This window comes from Nicotiana tomentosiformis, chromosome 2, assembly GCF_000390325.3.
Source record: "Nicotiana tomentosiformis chromosome 2, ASM39032v3, whole genome shotgun sequence".
NCBI classification, from domain to species: domain Eukaryota; kingdom Viridiplantae; phylum Streptophyta; class Magnoliopsida; order Solanales; family Solanaceae; genus Nicotiana; species Nicotiana tomentosiformis.
In genome coordinates, this window is record NC_090813.1 from 96,347,934 (window position 1) to 96,366,005 (window position 18,072).

Below are 18,072 nucleotides of genomic sequence, written 5' to 3' on the forward strand. Positions count from 1 at the left end.
TGTTGCAGAGAGAGTAATTATCAATCAAGTGTCAATGAACATCTTTTCTCATGGGGAAAATTTTGAATACCTTATAAAATGACTCTTATAAGTTTCAAGAGTTCCACTTTTATTTATAATTGCATTTTTCATCCTACTAGCTAGTAGAAAAGTCTGGTCTTTATATGTTTCTCGAACATATTTATTAAAGAATTCAGTGTTCATCTATTTCCTAAATAATAGTGTTGAATTAAAAGTGGTTAAATAAAATGAAGCAAAGAAATAAGTACATTTTGATCCTCAACATTCACTAGAGCTTAGAGTATAGGTTATATAGCAAAGGGAGATATAGGCTTTTCCTAATCGCCGACCAACAGCGTGTGATCAGCTCATTTCCTCCTATTTTGACCCACTAATTTGATGTCATTTTGAGTTTTACTCATTGGATCAAGTTTACAAACAAGTCTTATCCCAACTCAGTTAAACTCGGGCAAGTTAGACATGTGACTGAAAAATGAGAACTAATCCCTTTAGAGATCAAAAAACAAAAACATCTATACATAAAGCAGTTCACTCTATTTACAGTAATTTTTTGGTTCTTTTCATAATGAATTTCGCTTTGCTCTTGGCTGAGGAAATGTATGTGATGGAACACTTGAGAGCTACTTATCAAGAATTTTGGCCATTTTATCAGCCCATAATAGTTGACGGAGTGTATATCTGCTGCAATGGATAAAGTTGAATGGACTTTACCAAGTAGGATAATAAAGGGATATATCTGAACCTGTTTGCTATGTATAGGCTAGAAAGTTAAATTCTTCAAGCTACAGGTTCTGTCATTGACTGTGTAAGCCTGAAGGTGTTACTACAAAATAATCTCTGATTGTTTTCCTCAAAGAGGAAGGGGGAGTCAGAACAGAAGAAGGGCTTCTCTTTGCAGCTTCTGGAGTTTTCTCAAAATTCTCTTGAAGTTCAAAACCTGGTAAATATTTTTTCTTCTTTGAAACTGGAGTACTCATTTCAGGGATGGTAATAAGATCAGGCAATTCTTGATGACATGTCAAGTTTGAGTCACAGTTAGTAGAGTCATTCTTGATGCTGGCTGGTTTTTCATCTGAAAACAGCTTCCGACGTTGCATACAAGAAAATGCTGTTACTCTCCTTCTGATGGATGATGGAGATCTTGTATTTGAATAACAACTGCTGTGAATGTTCCAAAAACGCACCTGCCACGGATTTGACATTATTAACATCTTCAAACTCAAACATCAAAAAAACAAAAATTACAAAATATTGCAAGAGAAAATGTTTGATTGAATATCTCTTGGCCTTCAAGAATTCTGAGTTCTCACAGGTATAAGAAACTTTGGAGAGGATGAGCACTCCATTTTGGAAAGTATTCTTCTTTGCTTCTTGTGACTTGGCTTAAATAAAATAGCTGTAGTACCTAGGTATTTGTTGGAATTTTTCTAACAAGTACCTAATCTAGTACATGTGCCTTAATTTAATTCTGAGATTTTCTTTATTCTCTAATTCATGAATAAAACAAGGCATGCATCTTAAGACTAATACATTAAGTTTTATAATTCATGAAATAGGTAAATTCATGTACTTGGAATGGATCTAGTTCATTTATCCAACATTTCGATCATGGGAACATGCTACATTTCTCTACAACTTACTGTGAAATCATCTGATGTTGTAGCAACTTTACCAGTTTCTGATGTGCACCTGCAGCAGTTTAGTTTCAAAAGTTAGGTTGGATTTGTATAGATAAAGTAGGGTAGAATCTATAGCATTGAGCAAACTTACCAATCTAGTGCTGTAACTTCTTCATCATGACCTTTCAACATAATCGGATCTTCAAGAGGTTTGTTTACCTGATTCATTGAGCTGATGAGTTAACACCACGTAGAGAAAACTCCAGTGAGAACTTTTATAGTTGAAAAAACTGACCTGCCATACGTAGGCACTTCCATCACTGGAACCACCGAGAATATGAGCTGCGTCAGAACTTAGAGCTGACTGCAATTACATTAAAATCAAGGCCTTTTCAGTTAACTTGCAAAAAAAACGGTCCAAGTTATAAGTAGCAGAATTAGAACAGCACTAACCTTGACAAAAAATGATTCTATTTTGCATCCTTTGAAAGTTTTTACTGGCCCTTTATCTGCCTGAAGTACACTATAGAGGTAGATTCTGAAAGAGAATAGCAAAAGCGAGAGAAAGGGTATCAGCATTTTGCATAGCAATGAAAGTTACTATAGGTTTTCGTATCTGGGGAAAGTTGCTCTTCCTGAGAATGCATAAGGCACATATAATCTAGAAATCTCTGATTTCTCACTAAGCATTACTTACAATGCAGAGTGTGTTCTATTATAGAAAAGGAAGAACATACACCAAACTGAAAGATGCTAATCAAAGAACTAGAATACCTGCTGTCCATGCATGATGCAGAAATAAACACTCCATTTAAGTCTTGAGACAAACTAGATACTCCATGGAATCGCTTTCCCTGAACAACAAGAGAGAAAGTTGGTATCAATCACATAAAGGATTTCTGAATTTTCAACAAATTGGAGCCTCTGAATTACAACCAAGCCTAACAAACTCAAAATCAGTAGCCACATGGTCGCAGCCAGATTACATCTTAAGCAAGATTGAACATTGTTGTATGTGTCTGAGAGACAGTGAAGACACTAAAGGAATTGAATACTCTAGAAATCACACATTGGAAATGGAACATTTATTATTACCTTCTGAATAGACACCTCAGGATGAGGGCATGCCTGAATAATAGGACATTTGAGATTCCTTGTATCCCAGAACTTTATGACACTGAAATTTATGGAGAAAAAGAGTGAGTATTGCATAATCGCACAATGAATCCCTGGCTGAATTGCAACTTGCATGATTAATTTGAAAAGCATGGCAAGCTTTCTCAGTCACCTGTCAACTGCTCCAGCACTAGCTATGGAGAGCTCATCTTTTAGGTAAAGAATTGATGTAATGCTCACGGGAGAAGCCTGAAATAGTTGTGCCCAGTAAGAATAGAACTGGTCTTATGAAAATATGGAGAACTGAGTCTTTGAAAGTACTGATTATAGGACTAACCTTTCCACGTCTGGTTCTCCTCTGATGAGGAGGCATGTGAGCCTCATGGACAGTAGCAATTGACCTAAACGCAGAAAATAATTTAGAGTGATGTTTGGAGCTGCTAAGCGAACATATCTCTTCAAATGGTCATGCCTGAGAGAAGAACTATAATACTTCTTTCTTTTTAGTGATAAACAAAAATTCTTGTCCCTACTTGTTCTAACAATTGAAAGGCATGCAATCTTGAATCCTCATTCCACTGTCATGTGAGGATAACACTGTACTTACGGTATGCAAAGGTTTTCACTGCTACTGTCAGAGCACCTCAAGTCCCAAAGGGCAAAAGACCCATCTCTGGCACCAGAAACAATAATATCTACATCAACCAAAAAAAAAAAAATAACACATGAAAATGATGGCATATGATGTCTTTTGCTAAAGAATGTATAGAAACAATGGCTTCAGAAAGAATAAATAGAAGACCCCAAACCTACCATGATTTGTAGGATGAGGACAAATGGATTTCACACTCCCAGTGTGACCCATTAGTGCTCTCACACATTTTTTTCCTTGTGCATCCCATACCTTTATCTGCTCGAATTCATCATGAAAATGTGTTAATTATGAGTACAGCATTCAAACGATCAAATATCTATTGGTGTTTGACATTTTGTTAACATGGCTTTGTTCTTTGAGTGCATAGAAAGGTTTGAGAAAGACGAATAAAACCAATTAGTTATTACAGAAAAGAAGTGAAATATATAACTCACACTTTGATCACCTGAAGCTGTTAAGATATTGGTATCTTCCTGCAAATAAAATCAAATAATCTCATCTTTAAGATGGAACAAATATTCCGAAAATAGTTTAGAAAATTCAAAAAAGAAAACAGAAGCTAAACATGTCGAAACCAAAGAAGATTCTCTAGTTCATGTTCTAACTTATTTAACATATTTCAACCTATGAATTGGTTCCTGTAGCTTCCACTTTGTTGTGTTTATCTAAAAGATTAAGTTGCTAAGAATGGAACACCTTTATTTGCTTAAGTTAGTCTTCGACACTCAACATTTCCTTGAGACAAAAAGTGAAAATTATTTACTGAAGGGTGATGATGAAACTCCAATCAAGAACTTTTCCCTGCTATAACACTATTAGAAAGGGGAACCTAGTATATATTTTTAGTGGTCTTCAACACTAGTTATGCTTTCAAACAGTTTATTTCTTCGAATCAAAAGTAATATCTTCAGTTTTTTTTCTCCTGGAAAAAATACTAATGACGGTTGATGGCAATACTGGAAATCTGGTTTTGCACTAAGATCCATTACTGATCCATCAATCTTGTGACTATGCTACTGATGTAACTCATGCACACAAATAAAATGCATAGATGTTATTGTTCTTAGTTGAACATTCAAACATTGCATCAAAACCCCTCAAGACCTCTTAACAATCATTGCCCCAAACAAATTTTCCCAGACCTGATCTTTTTTGGTTTTCCAAAATTGCATTTCAGTAGCATCAAATTCATCTCGTGCAATATTGGGAACACATGAAGTAAGTTTAGTTACTAAAATAGCCTCTAAAGTCTAGGGAGCTGAAATGTACCTTGATCCAACATACATCAAATATGGCATTATCATGAGCAGCCCACTCTGACACCTTAGCTTTTTCTGGAAATTGCAAAATATTCATTAAAAATTCCCCCCAAAAAAAATATACAGTGAAAAGCTAAATTTAGTGTCTCGACTATAAAATTGATCTTTTTACCTGCATTTTGCCTGTGAGTAGAAGAAGAAGGAAATCTGACCCGAGTGTTAAACAAGCTAAGGTAGCCACCCTCGTCAGCCACAGCAAGAATATGCGAGTTTTTACTCGTCTGCAGTAAAATACCAGCTTGTATAATTTATGGAATTTGTTAATAAACAAACGTTTTACTCTATGAACACACGGTGAGAGATAAAGATTGTTTTTAACCTTGCAGAAAGAAAGGGCCATTGGAGGTGGCGTGAAGCCGTTGTGGTCAACTACCAGAGCTCCAATTTCGTTGAAATCAGACGATTCGTGACTGATATAAGGTCGTCGTTTAACTGGAGATACACACGTAGATGAAAACCACAAAAAAAAAATGTAATTAGATTAATGTAAATATAAGAAAATACTGTCAATCAAGAAGCAATTTTTGGGGCAAACCTCTGTATCCATTAAGCTCCCTTGAATTGATATCTTGGAAGAAAGATTGATGCTTGGATCCATCCATCTTACAACTCTTTGAGTACTAATTTGTCATTTTTTGTTTAATGAGGCGTGTTTTTTACCTCAAACCCTAACAATACAATGATATAGTAATTCTCTCACCCAATAACTCAAAATTCTATCTGAATTTTTCTTCTTTTGGAGAGGAGTACAAAACACGAGTTGCTGTATGGGAGCTGTAAAAGGATGGAATGAGAGCGGCGTTGAAGAGAGAGAGAGAGAGAGAGAAAGAAATTTGGCAATGTTTGCTAATGTTTGATTTGGCGGGACTTAGGGAGCTACTTGTTCGACAAGGCGGGAAAGTAATTTGAACGTTTTTACTCTTGGCGGATTGTTACACAAATAGCCAACCAAAATCAATGTTTACCGTTTCTAGCGATATACATAAATTATATAGTATTAATTATACATGAATTATACATATATTATATAACGCCGGCTAATTTAAATTTAAAATATTAGGTGGATGGCTATTTGGGTTTATTCTTCAAATTAATTAATAAACGGACTATTTTATTTTAGCCCTTTAAGATTTATACCTTTGTTGAACTACTAGAATTACTTAATTATTGATGATTAAAATAGAAAAAACATAAGCTTAAATTGATGATTTAATGTATTTTAACCTACATCCTTAAATGCATTTTTTTGGGTTCATGCAATTCAAAAAAAATTATTAATATATGTATATTTAGCTTTTGATTGATATGTCAAAATTATTATGCCATGGTGTTGAAACATAGTGTAGGTATGCAAAATTTATTGGATTTAAATTCAATAAATAATTTGGACTATATTTTAAATATATTGGTCCAAATAAATATTACATGCTAATATAATTGGATTAATTACTTAAGTCCAATAAATATTGAGTAGGTTAACCCGTTTAGTTGGGCCATAAATGATGAGTTTACTTCATTAGGCTCAGTATGTAATCTTCCTAGAGGCCTAGTTTGGTGCCACGTGTCAAATGATGTGGCACACCAAGTCAGGCGGAAGTACCAATAGGATCATGCCACATGTCAAAATGACAAGGCATGCCAAGTCAAATTAAAAGGTCCATAAAATCGTGCCACATGTGCAAGTGTTATGTTCTGGCCAATCAAATGCAGCCTTGTCACACTTCGATCTGATTGGCCGAAAAGAGTTTGTTCTTGTTATAACTCTTCTCTTCCACAACTATAAACAGGGGTCTTCATAACTCAGAAAAGACCAGAAGTTATAACAAGAAGACACAAGGGAGCTCGTGGATCAAAGGCCACAATTCTCTACAAACTGCAAGTGTTCAAGCATTCAAGCACTTCAACACCAATTTCAAGTATTCAAGATCAAGAACGAAGTCAAATTAAATACAAGACGTTCAAGATCAAGGCTACTTGTTCGTGATACAATTCGTGGCAACAATCAAAAAGTTTGCTATGGATAAATCAAATTCAAATTCAAAATCAAGCTCAAAGGCCCTTGAATTTATATTTGAAAAGTAGAAGTAGAAGAATCATAGAGATTGTAATACTCAAATCACTCGAAATCAAATACTATGATTGTTGTAATATTTTCGGTCTCGATTATTTTCCTAACGCAAATTTTTTGTCTACACATAGAACTATGATATATCAACTAAACAAAACTTCTAATTGAGTGATGCTTTGATGTGGAAGATTAATGAATTTTCTGCTTATGGAATATTGTACGAGGATGACACCTATAAAGTTAGCTTGTTTTTATTGTATGGAAAATTAAAAGTATTCACTTTGAAATATAGATGTTAGAATTGATGGTTTCATTGTTACAATTAGTTCTTGCTAATTTATCATGAGCTTATGAGTAGGATAATACATAATTACCCTATTGGGTGGGTTGTTCCATTTTTCAGATGCACCCTTATATTTTGCGGGTGTCCTATGACCCCTTGACTTTTTTTGAACCGTAATAAATACCATATTTTTGGCTGATGTGGCACTTGGTATGTTTTACACTAGATGACAGCGCGTATAACCCCCAAAAAATGTCAGTTATTTAGTATTTTTTTCTTTTCTTTTTCTCTTTCTCCTTTTCTTTTCGTTGTCTCTTTCTTGTTTCTTCTTTTTTCATCCGCCATTTCCATCACTTTTACCACATCCATCTGCAACTTTCACAATACCTTCTTTTTTTTTTCTTTTTTTTTTTTGGTAACAAACTTTAAGATCCAATCCAATCCACGGACAATCATATTTATGATATTTGAGGAATAAGGGGAATGTGAAGCCCATATGACGAAATGAGTCATCTATGAGAATTTAAATTTTCCTCAAGAGGTTGGCCATGCACCTCACATTTTTACTGATTGCTTACATTGTCAGAAATATCATTTGTTGCCCTTCCAAATAATACCAAACAAATTTTAAGATCACATATATGAAATGAGTCTGATGGATTTTAGTCTCCATGTCAAAGTCCAAAAAGATAATAAATGATAGAACTAACTAATTTCGTTAGAAATGTGAACAACAGAGAAATAAATTTTTGGATATTGTTTGGGTGGGATTTAGACTGTCAGATTCTTAAGTGATGGTTTGATTTGATTTTTAATCGGCTTTGGTTTTCAATGGGTTTGGTGGTGAGTTTGATGATGGTAGTTTAATTTTTAGTGATTTTGATGATGATTTCTGGTGATTTGATTTAATTTCGGTGAAGGAATGGTGGTCTACGACTGCGACAAAGCTGTTGGAGAAGAAGGAAGGGAAAAAAAAAGAAAAATAAGAAAAGGAAAATATAAAAAGATAAAATAAAATAATGAATAAAAATAAAAAATATTTAAAAAAATGACGTGGCATAATCCGGTTGGTGCGTGTTATACACTGATTTTCTTGAAACTGGTGATGGTCTCAAAATGTGGTATTTATTACATTTCAAATAAAGTAAAGTGGGTCATAGGACACCCGCAAAGTATAAGGATGCATCTGATAAAACGGGACAATCCCAAGGGGTATTATGTATTATCTCTTTATAAATAATAAGAACGCATTTAGAAAAAATCAAATTGTTAATGATTCACCACCACAAATATTAATTGATGGGCGATGAAACATCAGAAAGTGTTAAGAATCTGCCTAAAATAATATAATTTCCACTATTTATAATCATTGGGTATGATACTGATCATAATTGGATTAAATGAACTATATTGCACCAACTAGTGGTGCCTCTACTTCTTCGTCATTTCAACCTCTTAAAAAGATTGATACAAATAGACCTTTCGGTGCTATTCGACAAATGATTAGCCAATCGCAATCTTCATAAATTAACAAGCTTGATGTTTATTTACTTGCAGGAGTTATTGATATTTGCGATAATGAATGGAATAAAAACTTGCTAAAATATTGGAGAATGAACGAACAATCATTTTCGATTCTTTCAAGAATGGCCCGAGATGTGCTAACTATTCAAGCTTCATCAATAGCTTCCAAAAGCGCTTTCGGTGCAACACAATTTCAATTTAGAGACCACATACACTTATTAGCATAAGATACCTTAGAGACTACCATTTTATTTAGAGGTTGACTTAAAACGGAGAGAAAAAACTTTGACCTTCCAGAAATACTTCAAGAAGACGACGATGTATATAATGAAAAACTATCTACCGGAGATGGCGGGGACATAGACGAACAAGTGCTACCAATTCCAACCGTAATCACAAAAAGTTATTGAAAATTACGTAAATCGTTCAAAAGAAATATGTAATTTTATTCTCACAAGTGTTGAAATACAAATAGATACTTGTAACTTGTATTAAAAGTCTAATGTTTACATTGAATAAAATAAAATAAAAGGCACTTCATAGCCTTGAACTTTTTTCATCCATTAAAATTTGTTTGTATTTAAATATAACTTTTTAAAATTTTTAATTTAAAATTACCCCTAAGTATCGGTACCACACCCTTAACTACCGCACCCTTAGGACCGGTCGGGGTACTGGTAGGGTATCAAAAAAATACCCTTAACCCATACCCTTAAGAAAAGTACCCTTGAGGGACCCTCCCTGTACCCTTAACCCTTAAGGACCCAGTACCCTACCCTTAGACAGACCTAAAAAATACACACAAAAATATATGATTTAATTCTAAAAAAATCTTTGTAATATTCTGATTCATTCATGGACATCATTGTAAAAATAATTAAAATATTAGTCAATCGTACATAAATAATTAATACTTCATAGTTGTTGCCTTTAAGTTTTAGAGTGAGATAGATTTTTACTTATCTATACTAATTTTGAAATATATTTACCCTTACTATTGTGGTTTTAACTTAATTACAAGTCCACATACAAATTACTAGTTTTATACAAGATAATGTATTTAGACTTAATCTTTCATACTTTATCTCCATCTTCCACCCCAAAACTAAAATTATAAATTAACAGAAGAATGTTTGGCTTCTTTCTCTCCAACTTCAATCATACCTTTACGAGAACAAGGAGATTTGCCATCAAGCAATTCTATTATGTTTTTCCTTTCTTTCTTTTTTCTCTTTCTTTCCCTATGTCAACAATGAATGAATTATCACTTTTGAACGAGGGAAGATAGTTAACTTTTTTTTAACTTTTTGGAATCAATAAACAAAATAGTATTAATCAGAAGTGAGTAGATTTGAATGAGAAACTATGTTAATCCATTAGAAAACTTAGAAGCTCTGAATTCGAAAATCGAAATTAGCAAAATTATTTTTTGTTTGAAATGGGTGTTGTTGTAAATGATTGGGAATATCTTTTGGAGTTTACATCTCAATTTTGAGACAATCTGGTGAATATTCGAAGTGGTTTTAGTTGAAATTTCAGATTGAAACTCGAAAAGAAAGACATAAACAAAAAATATATCTTTTGTATATCGAGTATAGAAACGGTATACAAAATATCTACAACTAACATAATTGTATATAAGTTGTATATCAATTATATGTAAATTATAGTTTTTGACGGGATTATGTACAAAAAATATATATTTAAGTTGTAGATAAGTTGTAGATTTTGACTGAATTTGTATATATTATGTAAAAAAAAAAAAATTTAGTTACTTTCTGTAAATATGAAAACTTAGACAAAACCGGGTAAATAAGTTTAGAATCTCGTATATATAAAAAAAATACCCAGTACTTTCCACATGTAATAAAAGAATGTAGTTTACACCAAGTTGTCACTTTTGTGGCATGGCCATGTATTAAAAGGTTTGCCAAGTTTTTGAAATTAAACTATTGGTTCTATTATTAATTTTGATTTTTAAATTTCAGATCAACAGAGGGACAAGTGCACAAATAGCCATTCTCAAAGATGCTATTTAGATATTAGTCAGCACTTATTTTGTCCTAAACTTTTAAACTAAAAATCTTAACTTCAGGACAAGTGATGATATTTTTGTCCTAAAAATTTGAACTGAAAAAAATTCAACACGCACAGGCTAATTCCTAAATATCAACCCTTTAGAGTTACTACATGGTATCATTTCTACTCAGGAGATGCATTTCGAACTTCAAACTGATGGTCTATTTTTAAAAAATGATCAACTTCTAAATATAAAGCTGCAAAAGTGGTTACTTGTGCAGAGAATTTAACTTGTATACTCAGACGGTGTAAAAGCTTTTTACATTATTATGTCTTCTATATTTGTTGTACCAAATAACATGTCTTATTTTTAAAATTATTAGTCCCACCGTTTAGGGTTTTTTTCACCTTTAATCCACGCTAGAAACTATTTACATTCGATAGGTCATCTAGAATTTTAAACCTTAATTTTGTGATTCGAAACCCCAAATATATCATTTTAGCCTTTCTTGATTTGCGTGTGCATTCTATGTCTTTTACCGGGATGCTTTTATGTTACAAATTCATAAAATGTGAAATTTTGCCTTAAAGATCCATTTGGGTTGACTTCGGTCAACATTTTGAGCAAACGGACCGAATCCATATTTTGACAATCCTGGTGGGTCCCGTATCGTGATTTAGGACCTATGTGTATGTCCGAAATCAAATTCGGAGGTCCCTTGCTCGAGTTATCACATTTTTGTCAAAAATTTGAAGTTTAAAGGTTTAATGAATTTAAAGATCTGACCAAGGTTTGACTTTATTTCTACCTGGCCCGAATTTTGGTTCCGGAGCTTGGTATATATGTTCATTACTATATTTATGACTTGTCTGTAAAATTTTATGAAAAACGGAGTTGGTTTGACATGATTCGGACGTCCGGTTGTTAAAATAGAAATTCTAAAGTTTCATTGGAAATTTCATTTGATTTGGTGTCTGATTCATAGTTCTAGGTGTTATTTTAGAGATTAGATCGCGCGAGCAAGTTCGTATGAGTTTTTTATACTTGTGTGCATGTTTGGATTGGAGCCTGAGGGCTCGAGTGAGTTTCGGATAGGCTACGGAATGATTTTGGACTTAGGATCATAATTGGTGTTCTATTGTTTCTAGTGCAGGCCTCACACTTCGCAATTGCGAGGTCTGGCTCCGCATATGCGATACGGCAGATTTCCTGTGAGGTTCGCATTTACGAGATATTTCCTCACATTTGCGAAAAATAGCTAGGCACCAATGGTTCGCAAATGCAAAAAATTGCTTCGCAATTGCGAATTGGGCTGGGGGAGCAGTGCTCGCATTTGCGATCAAAATAATCGCAATTGCGAGGATTTCAAGTTCGCAAATGCGAACAACCCATCCCAATTGTGATGGCAGCAGAAGTGTGAGACTTTCGCATTTGCGAGGGGTTCTTCGCATTTGCGGGGTTCGCAATTGCGAATTGCGACATCTGAGCCTGGACTTAAGCTAAGTTAGACGGGATTTTTCTCATTCCTTCAAATTTCCAAACATAGAAACCTTAGAGGCGATTTTTCCAAGAGCTCCTCTTCCCCAATTCATTGGTAAGTAATTCTAACCTACTTTCTTTCAATTACCCATTACACTTTATGAGATTTTAACCTAAAATCTAGGATTTTCATGATAGAAATTGGGAATTTAGGTATAATTAGGGGGTTTTGTAAAATTGGAATTCAGACCTCAAATGGGTAATCGGGTTTTGGTCCGAATTTCGAGTTTGGACCAAGCAAACCCGAGAGTTGACGTTTGTTGACTTTTTCAATAGTGACCTAAATTGAACCTTTCTCATTCGTAAGTAGTTCTTAAGGTTTATTTTGAATCGTTGGTTGATAATTTGCTAGATTTGGTTGGCTCGGAGACTTGTTCCAATGGCAAAGCCGTGGTTGAGTTTTGAGTTAATTTTTGGAGCGAGGTAAGTGTAGCACCCCAGAAAATTTCTAAGTACTTAAGCGCTATTAAGAAAGTTGATGTGCGCTAATTATATTATTTTATATGCAAACGAGGACTATTAATTTGATGGATATCAATTAGATATGATAATAAGTGTTCGAGTCATATTATAAGTGATGTGGGGTCGAAGGAGAGCTCTAAGTCTAAGTCAAGTTGAAAATTACATGATGGACTAAAGTTCCAAATGAGTACGCACAAGACCAAACTTTGGACGAGTATATCTACATATATATAAGGAGTTATATGATGTAAAACCTATCAAATGAAAAATCATTGAATCTAGTTTCTAACGCTTCAAATCGTTTGTTAATTGGACATTCCTACAGGAAGTTATAAGCAAATTACCAAAGACTGGCGGAGGAGTCTGCGGATGCGAAGCATCCGAGGCCGCGTCTGAAAGAGAGGCTGCCTGTGAAGTGCTGCCATAGAGTCCAGGTCCGCATCCGAGCTTCAAAGAGGAGTAAAGTGGGGATGTGAAGCATCCAGGACCGCATCCGAAACCCATAAATCTAGGCCTATAAATACAAGGTCGGGGGAGGGGAATATTTTGAGTATTTGGGGGTTAGGGTTCTTGAGGTGAAGGGACGATTTTGAGCTCAAATCAAGTCCAATCAACCAAGATAAGTTGTTAATGATGTTTGAGGTTGGTTATTACTCAATATACATGAGTTCTAATATCATTCTTACATCCAAATACTATATTTCTTCATCAAATCCTCAAAAACACAAAAATCACCAAAGTTGGGATTTTTCAAGATTGATCCACTAGAGGTAATTCCAATGCTTCAAACTCATTTATTATGAGTAGTTAGAAGTATTTGAAGCATTTGTTACAAGTTTTAATGGTTGAAAGATAGGATTATAAAACTCTAGTTCATGGCATGAATAATACTTTTGAGAAAATAAGAAAGAAGATGAATGGTAATCTTGATGATGAAATTTATGAATATAATGAACCTATGGAATTATTTGTTAGCAAAAGATGAAAGTGATCAACTAAGTAATCACCCGAATTATATATTTTGCAAGTGTTGATTAAGGAAGATGATGAATAGTAACTTGGTGGCAACGGACAATTGACATAGTATCATTAATGACTCAGAATGGGTATTAAAACATAAGAATGAAGTTGAATGGTTTAGCATGTAAAACTATTTGGCAATTTGAGTTGTTGGAGGCTTGTAGCCAACTTGTGAGACATATATGGATATTGATCAATATCTTAGGTCATATTCTGATGTAGTTAGGATATCTAATTGTAGATATCAACTTGTTGGTGATGTTGAGCATTTTAATCAATATTAGGATGATGGAGGAGGATTGAAAGCTTGTGAATGTTAATAAAGCAAAAGCGAGGTAAGTTGATTAAAACTTACTCTTATTGAGGGACTTTCTTTAAAAGCATGTTTCGAGTTAATACTTAAGTTGTTTGCAAATGTGCTTTTGTATTTGTGGGGACAAACAAGTACGGATATCTCCATGTACTAGAATATTATGTTGCATATGCAGTGTCATGCTGTTTTATAAAATTTTATTTTAAATCTTGTTGGCAAAGTGACACTCAAGGTAAATGTTATAAGTTTTTATCAAAACTTGCAGAGTATACATATTTGAGTGCTAAAGACAAGTTTTCATGGAAAGTATTTTTTTTTGGAAATTGACGAACAGAATAGCACTTGTGGTATCTTTTAAAGATTGATGTTAAATTGCTAAAGGCTTTAGCATGTAAAAGGTTATTTATTTAAATTTTGTTCAAAGGATTTAGATTTTCTATAAATGCTATGATTTGATAAAAATAGATTAATTGAGGCTACTATGCTATGAATCTATTTTGAAATATCAAATATTTTGGGAGTTACTTGTGTTCACCGAGATTGATTTCGAATATATCGTGTTCGTTGTCACTAAACTACGCGTGTTGGTGTAGGCGTAAATGGCCATTTTGTGGTATAGACTACGACAGAGTGCTCTCCCTCGAGAGAGTACTATTTTGTGCTATTATTAGCATGGCTGAGTCGATTCATACGGCACTACGATGAGACGACCTGAGCAAGTAGGGTATATGATACTTGCCGCTAGGTACATAACCTAGTTGACCTTCTTGTGTCGGTGATGGTATAGTACTCTAAGTGAAAGGTAAGGATGATTTAGGCCTAAGGAGCCGAAACTGATTTCGATGACTTAAAGTAAATGGAATGATTTTATACGATTTTATCCGAAATCTTGGATTGATGTAAATATTTTAAAAGTTTATATTGTGGGTTATATCTCACTTGGTTGTTATTTAAAATAACAAGGGTCGTGAATTGATAAAATTTCTTATCGTTTATATCAAATATTGGTGCATTGTTTTTATAAAGTTTGTCCCAAGAACTTAAGTTAGAGAGAGTCTATGACACTTATCGAGTACCGTTGTGGTGTACTCAGCCCTTAGGGTCCCCCCCCTCTAGGGCCCTACTTACTTTACATGCTTCAGGATGATGTATGATACGTGGCATGCGATCAGGCCAGGATGACTCTCTTCCCGAGGTATTATGAAGCACCACTTTTATTTCGTGGTAGCTATCATGTTCTTCCTTATTTTATTTTGTTGGAATTACTTCAACCGTTGGTTCTATTCTTTGGTATAGAAGCTCCATAGATAGTTGTGAAAGGTTGTAGTAACGGAGTTGTACACGACATACATGAAAGTATAATTATTTTACTTAGATGCATTATTATTGTCATGAAAGACATCATGTGTGATTTTGAATTGAAAAATATTGTATCATTTAACTTGAAAATATATATGATTTTCAAGGAGCTTGCGCGGTTAAATTGGTTTTCATGCATATGATTTGGGTGCATCACATGATTTGGTTCACTCGGGTCGGGTAGTGTACCGGGTGCCGGTCATGTGGATTTTGGGTAGTGAAAAACTTAGTATCAGAGCACTAGGTTCTAAGTCGAGTCCTAGGAAGTCTATGGAGCCATGTCAAGTAGAGTCCCTCTTATCGGTGTGTTACCAGCCACACTTATATCGGGGAGGCTACAATGACATCTAGGGAGTTTTACTTTTTTCATACTTTATATCATGTGTTTGTTCCTGAAGTGAGAGTACGGATTCTCGATCGTATTGATTTCCTGTTGAGGAAGATATTTAAGTGACGAGAATGAAGCTCAATGTTCAAGTTATAATACGAGATGTTTGAGCTAATGGCCAAAAAGTGTCAGATTTGTTCAAAATATAAGGTTAAGTTGAGAATATATTGGGACTGATACAGTCAACACATATGACTTTGGTAAATAAGAATTTTCAGTCGAATACTGAGAAATTATAGAAGAAAATAATATGATGATGTCAACTAGTATTGTCAGGATTATGTCTTGACTTATAAAGAATTTTACTAAAGGATGTGAGTAAGGGCACATATGTTAGGCCCTACCACAAACATATGTTGGAGGGACTGTTTACTATGGTAATCACCATTAACGAGTTTAGTAAAGGTACTAAAAAAAGAATATTGTAAAGGAAGATGTTGCATCTTAAATTATAATGACAAGATATAGAGAGGTGATATGGATCTAATTGATAAGTGAATGTGAATCATTCAAGTTTGTGGTAAACATAGTATGATTCATAAGAAGTTTGGCATAGTTAAGACAGTGTCAATAATGAGCAAAGACACATTCCGAAAAGAAAAAGAAAAAGACTTTCTTGATCATTCAAAAAAGGAATGTTACAGGATGAGGGACATGAACCTTAATTGTACTTGACATCGGATTTCCCCTAATCATGATAGGTTATCGTCATGATGGTGCCATATGTAATAGAAGTGGCACACAATAAATAAAGTGTCATGTGTAAGTACGAGTTGAGGATAGACGAAGCATGCCATATGTAAAAAGATCGGCATGATAACCTTGAGTTCCTCCAGATGATGAATGTGACACAAATAAAAGTCAATTTCTAATTATGCATACCAAGGTATGCAAGGATAAAGTATGTGAACTTAAATGGGTAAGCATGAAAATATTAAGGCATGAGATGCGCATAATCTTGGAGGTTATAAGAAACAATGTAGCTTGTTAGAGAAGAAAAAGAAAATGACGTGGAATGATAATCTTGAGTTTTTTCTAGTCGAGGCATGTGTTATTTTATTCTGTTGAAATGATGATTTTTTTTTTTTTAGAATTTCCAAGAATGATCTCAAAGCAACTCTATATGTGCCCGATATTGAAGAAGCAGTTAACTTGTGAGTGAACGGGTCTTTATGATTCAAGAAGAATAAATATAGAAATGGCTCACGAGATAAGTTAAAGTTATTGAAAAGTTATACATATAAGGTGTACAACGTAAGGCTCAAAACAATGATTGAAAACAGTTATGGTACGGATTTGGAGATTGAGAAGTTACAAAAATTCTAAGACTACGTGATAATGTGTCATAAATCCCTACATGGATGTGTATGGACGAGGTCAACAATACCATAAAGAATGGAAAAATATGCAAGTATATAATTATCGTATGAAACATGTTGATATAAATACGTGGTATTAGCTACGACCAAAAGAGTTCACATTGTGATGAAGACATGAGGTAATAAGACCCTACATGCATGCCATCTTTATCATAAGTATTAGCTTACTCGGTAGGATACCATCAAAATAAAGTGACATGAAATGACTTAAGAGCAAGAAATATAATTTCAGAGATATATACTACGGAATCTCATATATATATGCGGCTTGAGAACATGATGGTGGCATAAAGATAGGATGTGTAATTCTAACATGTAGCATTGTAAAGATGGTATAGGTTGTGAAAAGTTATATAATGATATGTAGATTTAGCCTAAGGGAGTTACACTTGTTCAGCATGTTTAAGCATGAGATGAGAGGCACAAGGTAACCGTACATGCTAAAACTGTATTAGAGCATGGATTGAAGGGTGAAATATTAGAAGAGATTTCAACGGTAGAGTGAAGATGAAAGAGTGAAGTACTAACTATAAAGATGTCGTAATGGCGGAAAATAATGGCCCTTAGAAATATATGTCGCAGCTACTAGCGACGTGATACTTGGATAGGAAAATGAACAAAGAAAGTTCTTATGAGTATAACTAATCTATCCTATTATCAGAATAATGAGCATTTCGACATAATGATGAAATAAAAGTCAATGTACGATGAAAGATTGAAGCGGTAAAATAAAGATTTCTAATTGGAATGGATAAATAGCCTATTGTAGTGCGTGAACAAATTGATTATCAATTAAAAGTTTTATGTGAGATAGAAGTTTAATAATGACTTCGAGTGGCAAGTAAGAGTTTGAATTGGGTTTACTCTTAAGTGGGGGAGTATCGGAACAAAAAAGATTCACCTTAAAGGTAATGATTTGAGAAATAAAATATTTTATTTACTAGAGTCAAGATGGAGAGAAAATCTTCGGTAACTTCATGATGGAAT

At 34.0% G+C, this 18,072-nt stretch overlaps 1 protein-coding gene across 1 annotated transcript; it reads right to left on the reverse strand.

Moving 5' to 3' along the window:
- Positions 1-431: 431 nt before the first annotated feature.
- LOC104093476 (uncharacterized) lies at positions 432-5,568 on the reverse strand. Its single transcript, XM_009599228.4, has 16 exons — positions 5,266-5,568; positions 5,050-5,162; positions 4,843-4,951; positions 4,681-4,745; positions 3,846-3,884; positions 3,570-3,666; positions 3,364-3,451; positions 3,094-3,157; positions 2,929-3,005; positions 2,736-2,817; positions 2,415-2,494; positions 2,094-2,178; positions 1,936-2,004; positions 1,792-1,859; positions 1,662-1,710; positions 432-1,205 (listed from the first exon to the last, which is right to left on the reverse strand). Exons 1-16 carry the CDS (start codon positions 5,330-5,332, stop codon positions 816-818), a joined length of 1,542 nt encoding a protein of 513 aa, XP_009597523.1. The 5' UTR covers positions 5,333-5,568; the 3' UTR covers positions 432-815.
- Positions 5,569-18,072: the final 12,504 nt, after the last annotated feature.